The 13,883-nt window shown below is 40.8% G+C and overlaps 1 protein-coding gene across 5 annotated transcripts in view; it reads right to left on the minus strand.

Moving 5' to 3' along the window:
• RBPMS (RNA binding protein, mRNA processing factor) overlaps positions 1-13,883 on the minus strand; it is a 202,173-nt gene that overhangs the window by 114,370 nt on the left and 73,920 nt on the right. For all 5 annotated transcript variants that reach the window (XM_070364182.1, XM_070364181.1, XM_070364180.1 and 2 more), the window contains exons 2-4: positions 5,164-5,241; positions 1,360-1,398; positions 49-111 (exon numbers count right to left, since the gene is read on the minus strand). In XM_070364182.1, the coding sequence (XP_070220283.1) occupies positions 49-111; positions 1,360-1,398; positions 5,164-5,241 (180 nt within the window). The remainder of the gene's footprint in view (positions 1-48; positions 112-1,359; positions 1,399-5,163; positions 5,242-13,883) is intronic.

Below are 13,883 nucleotides of genomic sequence, written 5' to 3' on the forward strand. Positions count from 1 at the left end.
CTTCACCTCATACGGAAACCCCCGAAGATGAACATCATTCGTACTTACATTCAAAGCATTCTTGGCAGCTTCTGCTTCTGAGCGACTGTCAAAACTGACAAAACCTACGGGCTAAGGAAAGAAAGAGAAATATGAAGAAAAAAATATCAGGGGATATCTCTGTTTCTGGGTCAAAGGTGACATCAAACCAAAGAGCTCAGATAAAGAAATGACCGCAGGCAATGGGTAGAAATCAGAAAGCCAGTCCAGAAGAATCATGACTCAGTGGCTTAGCCAAATTTCTAACATGGATCAAAGGGATGGTGAGGGTGGTTCTTCAAGGGACAGCTGGAGATTTAGAGAATCATTTAAAAAAAAAAGTCTAGAAGGGGCTGGAAGGTGAGCAGCAGTGAACCAGGGAACAGAGGAAAACTTGGGTGGAGAGGCTCTACTGTCCTACATCGAACTCACTGTACCTCAGCATCTTCATCGTTTAAAATGCAAAGAGAACCGAATCACCTTTTGGTACACTGTAAGTGCAAGGAATATAATGACACAGTGATAAAAGCCCTGTAGTCTCACTGCACGATCAAAATTATATAATGAACATTTTAATCTCAAATCCCAAGGGATGTTTTTTAAAAGTTCTGTGTTTAATTAGGTGTGCAAACCATACTGTTCCAACTCAACAGAGGGCTTCTAATTGCTTTGGACTCAGTATCTTTGAGTCCAGAAGGATGGTTGCAACAGCTTATTCCTGATGAACCAGAGAATACCGTATTGAGACGAAAAGTGACCCAAAGTGAGACGCCGGTTGCTCAGGGTTAAAAAAAGCACACAGCTAAAAAATTTCAAGGCACTTGAAGCTGCTATCAGGGTCACTGATTCCTACCTCCATTCTGCACCTGTGCCTGTTATGCGCCATTCTAGACTTAAGACTCTGCATGTGGTTATTAAGGGTTTGAGAGACAACCTGATTCTTTACCATCAACTTCTCATACTGACTGTGAATGAAAAGTCTGACTATTTAACTGTATTAACAACAACAACAAAAAAAAACAGGAAAGAATTGGCAGTAAAAGTGAATCTGGACAATAATTTCTTTTGAAGATACAGATCAATCCTAATATAACCATGCTGGAAGCATTATATTTGCCTTCCTTGAGGCTAGTCTCAGACACTCTAGCTGGAGGCTTTGGAATTAGGAATCATTTTCTTCTGCTAATTCCTGATTTCACCCTTAATTTTAGAGCAATAAAAAAAATTAAATCTTAATGGAAATTTAAAAAAAGGACGTTGAGCCCTTGTGACATTCCTGAAGAAAGTCAATCAAAACTTATTCTAGAAGCGATCATTTATGTGCAAGTTTGAAATGCTTACCTGCTTAGATGTGAGCTTTATAAGAGAACCTTCGTAGCCCTGAAAATAAAGAACCGGATTTAGATCACAAAAAAAATATGCCAGGGAAAAAAGCAATTGCAATACCATCTAGCTCAAGTGACAATGAGTCCTTTATGACCAATGACTAACTCTTCCTACAAATGTCTGTTAACTATAAAACAAGTTTTATACACACACACACGATGTATATGCCCAAGTATGTATATATGTGCTGTATGCTTAGTCGTGTCCGATTCTTTGCAACCCCCTGGACTGTAGCCCAACAGGCTTCTCTGTCCATGGAATTTTCCAGGCAAGAGTATTGGAGTGGGTTGCCATTTCCTACTCCTGGGGATCTTCCTGACCCAAGGATGGAGCCCAAGTCTCCTGCATCTCCTGCATTGTCAGGTGGGAAGCCCATCAGTTCAGTTCAGTTCAGTCGGTCAGTCGTGTCCGACCCTTTGCGACCCCATGAACCGCAGCACGCCAGGCCTCCCTGTCCATCACCAACTCCCGGAGTTCACTCAGACTCACGTCCATCGAGTCAGTGATGCCATCCAGCCATCTCATCCTCTCTCGTCCCCTTCTCCTCCTGCCCCCAATCCCTCCCAGCATCAGAGTCTCTTCCAATGAGTCAACTCTTCGCATGAGGTGGCCAGAGTACTGGAGTTTCAGCTTTAGCATCATTCCTTCCAAAGAAATCCCAGGGCTGATCTCCTTGTAGTCCAAGGGAAGCCCATACTTGGGCCTAAAAGAGATCAAGCCCTGAAACTCACTCTCTTATGTTTCTTTTCTATGTTCTTATAAAATTGGGAAACAGTAGGAAAACGGTATCTATGTCAACAGCAGGTCTTTTTCTTTTTATATATAGGATAAAAGCCACTCCACTCCAGTATTCTTCCATGGAAATTCCATGGACAGAGGAGCCTGGCAGGCCACAGTCCATGGGGTCTCAAAGAGTTGGACACAAATCAAGCGACTGCACACGCAGCACAGGATAAGAAAGGTGGTAAGAGTATGTGATGACTTGTTCACACTGAAAAATATATTGGCAATAAAACAACACAAAACACTGATAATGTACTTAGTAGAACTTGTCAATGAAAATTTCAAAATTGCCTGGAAAAGTTAAACAGGCAGTAATGCTAAATTCTTTTATTTTGCTTATTTATTGCAGCCATCTGTTTTCATGCTGGTATTAGGACTGGGAGATGCAAAAATTCCCTGTTGGATTTTACTCCAGCTCATCCTCAAGGAAGATGGAAACACTCCCTTTCACTCCCTTTCTGATCCCTCCTGGTTCCCCAGGATGAAGATAACAAAGTCTGCTTATTTCTGAAAGTAATCAAAGGCAGGTGGCTTGCACTGATAGATGACACAGGAGAAGGGAAAAAAAAAAAAACACCACTTGACATGACTGACCACAGCACATATTGGTCCAGACAAAGATTTGCAGACGAGGGTCAGCCACCAGGGACTTTAATTAAAAAAGGGTTGTAGGAATGTACCAGGGTCCTGACTTTCGCGTTGGGGTTTCTGGGCAGCATGTTTCAATTGATTCACCCTCCTATCTTCCCAGCAGAGAACTATGTTACCAATTAGCTACTGTAAACATTTTACCTCAAAGGCCTTGAGCTCTTCTGGCCCAAGGGGTCATGATTCACAGCCCTGCCTCTTGCTTTTTCAAGGTGCTCTCGCTCTCTGAAAAACGCACAGGTTTAAAGACCCTGAAGGCCTCAGAGGCAGAGGACAAATGGGTATTTCACTCAAGTAAAAGACCACTTGTAGGGATATACTGTCCTCTCAAGTCACAGAAATCAGAAGCTGCATCACACGGTAGTTTAGAATAAGAATGGCAGAGTCAAACTGCTCGGGTTTGATCCTGGCCCTGCCACTTATGATGTGTGTGAACTTGAGCAAAATGTATTCAACTGCTCCAAGTTTCATTTTCTTTCTTTAGCGGGGGAAAAAATGAGGCTAACCCACTTTAAAGGACTGGGATGAGAATTAAGTGAGATAATTCCTAAGGGACTTACTACTAGGTCTCTCCATATGCACACAGAAACACGGCTGTTGTGTTCATTAAGAGGAATGGTTAGCTTAAAAAGTCCTCATCCTACAAAACTGTACAAACTGCAATCCTGCAGAAGAAATGGGAAATTCTGCCAAGCTGGCACTCTTCCCATAGCACCTTCTCTTTCTTCCCCACTTCCTCTAGCCAACCCCTCGGCTAACCTGTTTCCCTCTGTAACATCATCATTATCGTTGCATTAAAAGGAGAGCTGTCTTTTATTAACTAGCGCGAAGCTCCTGTAAAGCACAGGGAGCTCTGTGATGATCCAGAGGGGTGTGACGGGAAGATGAGGTTCAAGAGGGAGGGGATATACGTATATATAATGTCGATTCTCAATGCTATACAGTAGAAACTAACAACACTGTAAAGCAATTATATTCCAATAAAAAAAAAAAAAAACAGCAGAAAAACGGAGAGCTGTCAGAATGGAGTTATGTCCATTATCACCTTGTGCCTTTGGGGCACATAAACTAGACTGTTTTATCTCTGTTGGTTTTCACTGACCGCCCCCTCAACCCCCGTTCTTCTCTCCAACCCAGCTGTTTTCAGCTGTCACATTTACTCTCTCTCCCTAAGAAGCTAGAACCTGTCCTGCCTCTGTGGCTCGGATCTTGCTTCCATCAGAATGGATCTTTAACCAGCAATCAAGACGGTCCATCACTCAGTCCTAAGTGTGGCCCTGGCCAGACACTGCTGCTGACATGTTCTCAGCCGACGGGACCAGCTCAGACACAGGCCCTGAATCTGCCCTGACGTGCAGGATCGCTCCTTGAGGGCCAAGGCCTCCAGCCCACACTATGCCCAATCCCAGCTGTCCCTGACCCTCCAAAGGCTAACTTTCAAGGTTTCTCTGTGCAGCACGGTTATTTCAGCCTTAGTTCAATTTTCCTGTTAAATTTTCAATCCCAACAACATTAACGATCTCTAAAGTAAATTTATCTTGATAATCACAATGGACAGACAACTTGTATTAAATATTTCACCAGGTGGCACAGTGGTAAAGAATCTGCTGGGCAACATAGGAGACATAAGGGATGCAGGTTCGGTCCCTGGGTTTGGAAGAAGGAAGGGCAACCCACTCTGGTATTCTTGCCGGAAAGTTCCATGGGCAGAGGAGCCTGGTGGGCTATAGTCCATAGGGTTGCGAAGAGTTAGACACACTGAGATACTAAGCACTCACAAAGCACCAGGGAAGACGTCCCTCAACTCTTGCCAAGCAGTTCTTTAAAATTCTGTTCTACTGTTTCAGCAACGCTGGACATTTTGCCAACGAAAAAATAATGGTTTTAGGTTCCTTGTCAAGTTCATAAAAGCTTATTTAACCTATTATGTCTCCTAGGAATTGTATGAACAGCAGTATTTCAGCTAATAAGGAACCTCCTAGGGGTAGGGCTTGACATACTTCTGCGTTTGAGATAATACATGGTAAGTCACTGATGGTATCTGGGGTGATCTGTACTCAAAATACCCTCAATTGGCAGAGAATACACAGGGAGGAAACTGAGGCTGTTTTAAATTAGGACAGATTAGCTTCTCGAGATTAGCGGCTGGGAGGACAAAAGGCCATTTCAGTATATCCAAAGTGAGACTGTATATTAGAACTGAGTTGTTAAATCTTCTTACTCACTAACCACTTTAAAAAATAGGCGTTTCTCAAACATTTCATCTCTTTCTCCAGACAGACCCACTTTCTGTCTCCTTTTATGATTTCTAAAAGATAGAAAAGGTACCTTAAATGGTCTGAAAAGCAGATATAGCTCCCGAGGTTTGATGTCCAGAGGGAGACCGCTGACAAAGAGAGTCCGGACCTGGAAAATAAATATAAGAAGTGATCAAGGAGGGGACAGTCACAGAACAGCTCACTTGAAATCCAAAAAAACATGTTTCTTCAGATATTCCACAACTCCTACCTAATTCGTGCTCTTTTTATGACACAGTGACTAATGTTAAGATGCTCTTAAGCCAACTCTTAAATAGTTCTGTGTGAATTATCAGAGTGGATCACTTCTAGCCAATGTAAATTTACAAAGTGACCTCTCTTTTCCTTGCCATTGCCTGGTTCTAAGACTGTGAGGGGAAGAGAGGGTCCATAATTAAAATGTTAGCTTAAGGGGGGGAAAAAAGTGTCATGAGGACAGTAAATCTACCACCCCTCTGCTGTGAACAAAGGAATACACATGTGGTTCAAAAACACAATTGAAAAAACAATTTAACGTAAATTATTTTTAATTGCAGGATAATTGCTTTACAATATTGTGTTGGTTTCTGCCAAACATCAACATGAATCAGCCATAGTTATATGTATGTCCCCTCGCTCTTGAACCTCTGGGAAAAAAAGTTTTTCTATATTTTTTTATTTTTAAAATTTCCTATCCTTGCCTTGTGGCATGTGGGATCTTAAGTTCCCTGACCAGGGAATCAAACCCAGGGCCCCTGCATTGGAGGTATGAAATTTTAACCACTGGACTGCCAGGGAAGTCCCAAAACAATTTTTGTTTCCTTCTGCTTGTCTTGTCATTGCTTCCTTCATCGGCATTAATAGTTACAGCAATTTTAGTAAGTGAAGAAGTTTATTGAACAACTGAAATGCATCTACGTATCAACAGTAGCCAAATGACTAGCCCTGTATCTGTTCAGTTCCGGAAAAGCATGGCAGATGTGGCCAACCTATACATACCCATAAGGCCCAGGGTACAAAATACGTACTTAATGTGCGCCGAAACACAGAACGCAGGGGAAATTTCCAGCTGGGAGGATCAGAGTATGTTTACTCAGAGTATGCTGGTGTCTGCATGGAATGTCCTTCAAGACAAGTAGGAATTTACCACATAGGTATATAAAGGCTGAAGTGGGCAAAAGCACAGGCAGAAAAAAAGCATCAACCAGTTAATGAAGAGGGGGATAGCAGAGTGCATTCTGGGAGAAGGGCCAGCCGCAACTGAACGGGAAATGGGGGCTCAAACCACAGAGACAGCAAGTCATCAGCACAGGAATATGGTCTTAACTCAACTGGCAAGTGGTCCAAACATGGTCCACAGCCTTGTCTAACTCAGTGAAACTACGGCGTGCCGTGTAGGGCCACCCAAGACGGACGGGTCTTGGCGGAGAGTTCTGACAAAACGTGGTCCCCTGGAGAACGGAACGGCAAACCACTTCAGTATTTTTGCCTTGAGAACCCCATGAATCGCAAGTAGTCACCACTGAATTATCATCACCACAATTTGTTTCTACTTAGTGTGTTTTTAAAAACTTTATTTGAAACTTACTAAGACATACATATACACATTTTTTACCTTTAAAAAAGTTTTGGAAGAATTTTATTGGGGTATACTTGATTTACAATGTTGGGTTAGTTTCTGCTGTACATCAAAGTGAATCAGTTATATACATACATATATCCACTGCTTTTGATTCTTTTCTCATACAGGCCATTACCGAGTATTGAGGAGAGTTTCCTGTGCTATTATTGAGTCAGTTATCTATCAGTTATCTATTTTTTATTTTATCACTTCTTATAGTAGTGTGTATATGTCAATCCCGATCTCCCTATTTATCCTTCCCACCCGCTTTCCCTCTTGGTAACCATAGGTTTGTTTTCTAGATCTGTGACTGTTTTATAAATAAGTTCGTTTGTACCATTTTTTAGATTCTACGTAAGTGATACACAATACTTGTCTTTCTCTGACTAAACTCTGTATGAAAAAGGTACATATATACAACAGAATATTACTCAGCCACGAAAAAAAGGAAAGAAATAATGTCTGTTTTGCGAGCCTTTACTCTGTCCCCTAACTCCCCTAGCTTTGAGCTACGTCACTGCCATCAAATCACATAACTACCATATCTTTCTCTGTGGTGAAAACATGTAAGATCTACTCTCAGTAACCTTCAAGTACACCTATAATACAGTACCGTGCATTAGGTTCTCCAAAATTTATTCAATTTCTAACTGAAGTGTGTAACCTTAGACCAACATCTCCCCATTTTCCTCACCCTCCAGTTCCAGGTACTAACCACTCCATTCTGTCTTTATGAGTTCAATTTCACTTTCACATTTTCTATTCCTCTTGTCTACTCAAGCTGATATGCCATGATTGAGTTCCTCACTAGAAGTCAAGTTGCTGCTGATGCTGCCAAGTCGCTTCAGTCGTGTCTGACTCTGTGCGACCCCATAGACGGCAGCCCACCAGGCTCCTCTGTCCCTGGGATTCTCCAGGCAAGAATACTGGAGTGGTTTGCCATTTCCTTCTCCAATGCATGAATGTGAAAACTGAAAGTGAGTTACTACTCAAAGGAAAAAACCAGTGCTTAATTGTAAACCATGCACAAGTATGGAAGATTTTTCCTCTGTGAGAAATAGGAGAATATTTTCTAGAATCCTAACACTTTCCATTGATTCTGGCTTGAAGAACCACAAAGCAGCAAGCAGGACCCTTTTGCTGATCCACCAAAGTATATGGAAAAATGTCCTGCCATTTACATGAAGGTGTATAATAAACATTATGATGAAGTAAACAGTCATGGAATCATGAATGCCTATCATTTATTTATATTTTAAACAGCTTTACTGAAATATAATTGACATATAACTAAACATCTTATTTACAAGTTTTGACATTATGTTTAACCTATGAAACCAATATTGTTTTCATAACAATCAAGATAATGAACAAACTCACCACACCCCTGTGATGTTTCCTTGTTTCATGCTCTCTAATCTTCCTTCAGTCTTCATCCTTAGGCAATCACTCATCTGTCACTATAGACGAGTATGCGTGTTCTGAAGTTTTATACGAATGGAGCCATAAAGTATGTGCCCTTTTTTGTCCAACTTCTTTTACTTTAACGTAATTATTTTGAGATTCATCTACGTTGCTGCACATCTCAAAAGGCTATTTTTGTTTCTGAGCAGTATTCGGTGGTACGAATACATCACAGTTCATTTATCCATTCACTATAAGACATACAAGTTATCTCTAGTTTCTGGTTTTTACAAACAAAATGACTATGAAAATTCAGGTATCAGTGTGTACAAGTCTTTGTATGGACCTATGCTTTCTTTTTGGATAATTAGCTAGAAATGGAATAGCTACATGATATGGTAGGAATATGGTTAAAACATTTTTTAAAAATGCTTTTTAAAAAAAGGGCTTCCCTGATAGCTCAGTTGGTAAAGAATCCAACTGCGATGCAGGAGACTTGGATTCTATCCCTGGGTTGGGAAGATCTGCTGGAGCAGGGATAGGATAACCACCTCCAGTATTCTTGGGCTTCCCTTGTGGCTCAGCTGGTAAAGAATCCACCTGCAATGCAGGAGACTTTGGTTCTATCCCTGGGTTGGGAAGATCCCCTGGAGAAGGGAAAGGCGACCCACTCCAGTATTCTGGCCTGGAGAATTCCATGGACTGTATAGTCCATGGGGTTGCAAAGAGTCGGACACACTGAGCGACTTTCAGTTTCAAACTTTTAAGAAACTACCCTCTTCAATTCCTTGTTTTGTGGTCTAGAACAAGATAAATATTGAATGTAAAACAGATGTATATTCTGTCGCTGTTGTGTATAGTGTTTTATAAATTTCAATCAAGGTCAAGTTTGTTGTTCAATATACCTTTTGTCTCTCCCTTCTCTCTCAACTTTGCCAGTGATAAACACTCTTTCCAAAGAAATGGGTTTTTTGTTTATTTTTTTCTTGCCTATGCAGCACGTGGGATCTTACTTCCCTGACTGAGGATCGAACCTGTGCCTTCTGCAGTGGAAGTACAGAGTCTTGGCCACTGGATTGCCAGGGGAGTACTCTAAAGAACTTTCTTTATCAAAGCTGCTAAGACTGAATTACTGACAACTGCCAAAAACACGGTCAAAGGGATCCTGCTACCCCGTGTGGCCTCCCTGCGACCCACACCCCCTCCCCACATTCCAGAAAGTGAACACCATCTGTTCTACTTGGCTGCCCTGGCCAGGACAACCTGGACAGAGGGAATTCCAGACTCCACTCATTCATATTTTGTTCAGTGCCCATTGTGACTGGCACTATGCCGGGTGCTGACCGAATTATTATAGAGATTGCCATGGAAATAATGATAAGCAGATGCTGTGTTTTAAACACTGGAGCACCGTTTGTCCAGCTGGGAAGCTTAGCCATGTGATAGGTATCAGTTAGGACCTGGGAGTTAACTCAGGAAACGAGCTACCATTTATAGCACCATTCTAAAGAAAGAGGCTTTAGAAAGTTGCAAACAATTTATCCCCCCCCCCAAAAAAAAAAACCTGGAAATCTGGGAGTTATCAACAAAATACTGCTTGATATAAATTAAGGTTTATCTACACCCATTGAATATATTACTATGCAACCAATAAAAAACATGTTCAGGGAAAAAGTACATTCAGTTTTATTCTATAAAGCAAAAAGCCAACACATGTATGTATACAAAAGGGAGTAAAAATACCTTATAGGATATATATGCTTAACAAGCAATTTGGGGGTAGGGGGGTGGTGGCGGTTGCACTCTGTGGCAAGTGGGATCTTAGTTCTGGGACCAGGGGTCAAACTCATGCCCTCTGCAATGGAAGCGCGGAGTCTTAACCTCTGGACCACGGGGGAAGTCCTAATAAATGATTTTACTGTTTTTTATGAGCTTATTTATATTTTCTATCTTTCTATAATAAGCAACTCTTATAGTTTATTGTTAGGTTGACAATAGCCTAGATTGTTTTTTATTACTTTGCTCTATATTTAGAAAACCATATATAATATGATGTCAAAATTTGTATCAATAAAAATTGCAAAGTTCATAGAGAAAACTTTAAGTATTTCAAAAATTAGAAGATTAACTTAATATTTCAACAGCAAAGGATTATACATTAAAAAAACAAACAAACAAAAAGTGACCTCCTATTAGGCAGAAGTTCGCCACTCACTCAAGCCACTTGCTTTTCATTGTTGTTCATCAAATTAGAGGCAACTAAGATGTCTGGCATTTTATTTACACATGGACATAAATTACATTTCCTAGAGGTCAGTGAAGCCCATTATTTTCTCAGAAACCTGCCAAGATACCACTCACTGAAAAGCTGATCCCTCCTCTGATGGGACAGATAGACTGAGTAGGAGAAATAGATCTTAAATACCTAGGTTATGGAATTATGACAACAATTAAAGGTCTTTTAAATCCAAATTTTGGAATCGATGTGCTCTGAATCCTTTCTAGACCTCCCCAGACTAAGAAACTTCATTAAGTTAAAAACAAAAACTTAATGAGTCGGGTGAGTGTCTAATTCATACTTGTCTACGGTGACTGGAACCTAGAGTCATGGGGATGCTTTAAACATTTTAGGGACTTCCCTGGTGGTCCAGTTTCCCGCTCCCAGTGCAGGGGCCCAGGTTCGATCCCTGGTCAGGGAGCTAGATCCCACCTGCCGCAACTAAGACCCAGTGCAGCCAAATAAACAGGTAAAAGTAAATATTTAAAAAAATAAAAATAAAAAAAGATTTCAGTTTCTCTACTTTTCTTACCACCACTCATTTTATCTGAGTCATTAAACGCAAAGCATTTTTAAGTTTTGCCTTTGCTGTGTGCCTACGTAGATCACCAAGGTTAGATATGATACTTGCTTGCAGGGAGCTTAACTGTCACGGCAACAAGAGAAAGCTTAGCTCATTCAGAGCAACCAATTAGAACCCAGTGAGCTCGAAGTTTAAAAGACATGTAAATCCACGATCAAATACGCAATAAAAGTGCCCCCAAAGAACAAGTGAATGACGCCGCGTGAACTCTGTGGCAGGTCAGTCATTTTCCAGGTTGGCCCTTAATTCAACAGCATTGTCTATGGACACAGATGTGCCTGGCACTCCGCCTTTGGCACTGCGGATGTTTACTTTATCAGACACACGGGGAAACACATTTCTTCGTCAAGGACACAACATGCCTCATAGACGTTCGAGACGTGAAGCTGTTGACAGCTCTATCCCAAAGGGACGCTAATGGATTCTGTGGATGTACCTCCAACTTCACTTCTCCCCCAACAGGACTGAAAGAACAAACGCCAGGAGAAATCATCCTGTCAGTAAGAGCCAGGGCCTTCTTGACTCAGCCCTGACCAACCATTCCTGTGGAGCCCACAGTCAGATTCCGGATGAAACTCACTGTGTGTTCTGAAATGGCACTGCCAGCTTCCATGAGGACACAGAAGCCACATTTCAGTGACTGACTTCCAATTTAATAAATTCAAGAAGTACAGTCATTGTGTGAGTCTTGGGCTTTCTTGGATAGAAAGGCCCTTCCTTTAATAAAGAACACACGTTATCTTATAAGATAATTACCCACAGGTAATCTAGACATTGGGCTCCCCAGGTGGCTCAGTGGTAAAGACCCACCTGCCAATGCAGGAGACTCGAGTTTGATCCTGGGTCGGGAAGAGCCCCTGGAGAAGGAAATAGCAACCCACTCCAGTATTTTTGCTTGAGAAACCCCAAGGACAGAGGAGCCTGGCAGGTTACAGTCCATGGGGTTGCAAAGAGACAATGACATAGCAACTAAACAACAACAACAAAATCTAGACATTAAAATAAAAACCAACAGACAAATGCTTATTAATTTCAATACACAGTAGAGAATAGTCACGCACACTTTTCAGCAGTCACATCCAATAAACACTGTGTCCAAAGACTATGGCATTTTCTGTGTAAGTTTTAATTGTTTATAAAAAAAGATTTTCGTCATCATCTCCAGCTGCTCTGAGCTGACCTCTCGAGGTTCCTCTTACATTCATAGGATTGGGAAAGGCAACTTTTCATTTTCTGATGACTCACAAATAACTGTGTATAATCTCTCATCTGAAACATTCTAAAACCCACAGGACTGCTTCAATGATCATCTATCATCTGCAAACTTTCTCTCCACCTATCCAAGTTCTCACACAGACAGACTCCAAAAGCAGCTTTAAAATGTGCTGGATGTTTAAATCATTCTTTGGAATAACTAACTTTTGACACATGCCAAGTGGATTCACAGGTAAGATCCTACAGTGGGCATTTTAGAGTCTGAAAGTGCTGTTTTGGGGTAGTGTGTAACAGCAGTCCATAGGTACATGATATAAAAATTTCCCTTGATTTTAGAAATCGACAGGATAACATTGTGTATTCAGGGGAAACACCAGAAAGTCAACACTTCTAGTGATGACACGGCAAACAAAATGAGGTGATGATATAGTATTAGTTAAAACATCAAATGATAAATACTCATCTGACAAAAATGCAGAAGAGATAACAGCATAAGGGATCAAAATTAGATGAAAAAGAGGAACGAGGAAAAAAAAGGTCAAAAAATGACAAGGAAAAACAGACAAATCAAAACAGACCTAAAAAGTCATAACACACAAAAAATTCAGGACTATGAACCTATTAACAAGGATAGAATATCAATATAGAATCAATATATGGAAAATAGTAAAAAAAAAAAAAATCACATTTCTTACAACTGATGACTGAAACATCCTTAAGTTTGTGTAAATAAGTTCAATTTCAACAAAAGTAAGTAATTCACAAAAAGTTTGAGAAAATTCTCAAATTCTTGCACATTTAAACTGGGTAAGTAGCTATCTTTATCCACTGATAGAGAACAAAGTTTCTGATTATTAAGTTTTAAAAAGCACCAGAAATTGCTCATAATCCCAGTAATTCTTTTAGTGTTTTTATAAATTAGTACATGCTTTTTTTTTTTTTTTTTTAAGTTTTTAAAGACTGTATACCACACTGAAAGTGAAAGTTAGTTGCTCAGTCGTGTCTGACTCTCTGCGATCCCATGGACTGTAGCCTGCCAGGCTCCTCTGTCCATGGAATTCTCCAGGCATGAGTACCGGAGTGGGTTGCCACTTCTTTCTCCAGGGGCTCTTCCCGACCCAGGGATTAAACCTGCATTGCAGGCAGATTCTTCACTGAGTGGAGAGGGAAGGTGACTGAAGAGAACTTTCATTTTTATATTTATATAATCTGGTATTTAAGCATTTTATAAGCATAAACTCCCATTCACTTTTGTCATTAGAAATCCTCATCTGCCTGCGCTTGCTCTACAGGTACAACCTTCATCTAGTAGAAATATACATTCATATTAACTAACTTCACTTTTCAAGATCTGATGACGAGTGAGTGCTTCTTCGTACTTAGTCTAAAACTACAATCTCACCCAAAAACGGACACTGATGGCTCAAGGTCCTCAGAGCAGGAGGGTCTACCCTAACTACAGCCAAAGGAGTGTTCTTGCTTTGTGATCAACTTACTTCTCACTCGAACGAGAAAAGAGGGATCACTCACTTTCCAACATCTAAGGAAGTGACTTATCTCTTCCGAGATGATGAAATAAACATAGTTTCAGGGACAGAGAAGTTGAAAAGAGCTCCACTCATGAGTAGCAGTATAAATTCCACAGAGCTGGGTTGCTTATACACATAAGGT

The sequence above is a fragment of the Bos mutus genome, chromosome 27 (assembly GCF_027580195.1).
Source record: "Bos mutus isolate GX-2022 chromosome 27, NWIPB_WYAK_1.1, whole genome shotgun sequence".
Classification (NCBI taxonomy): domain Eukaryota; kingdom Metazoa; phylum Chordata; class Mammalia; order Artiodactyla; family Bovidae; genus Bos; species Bos mutus.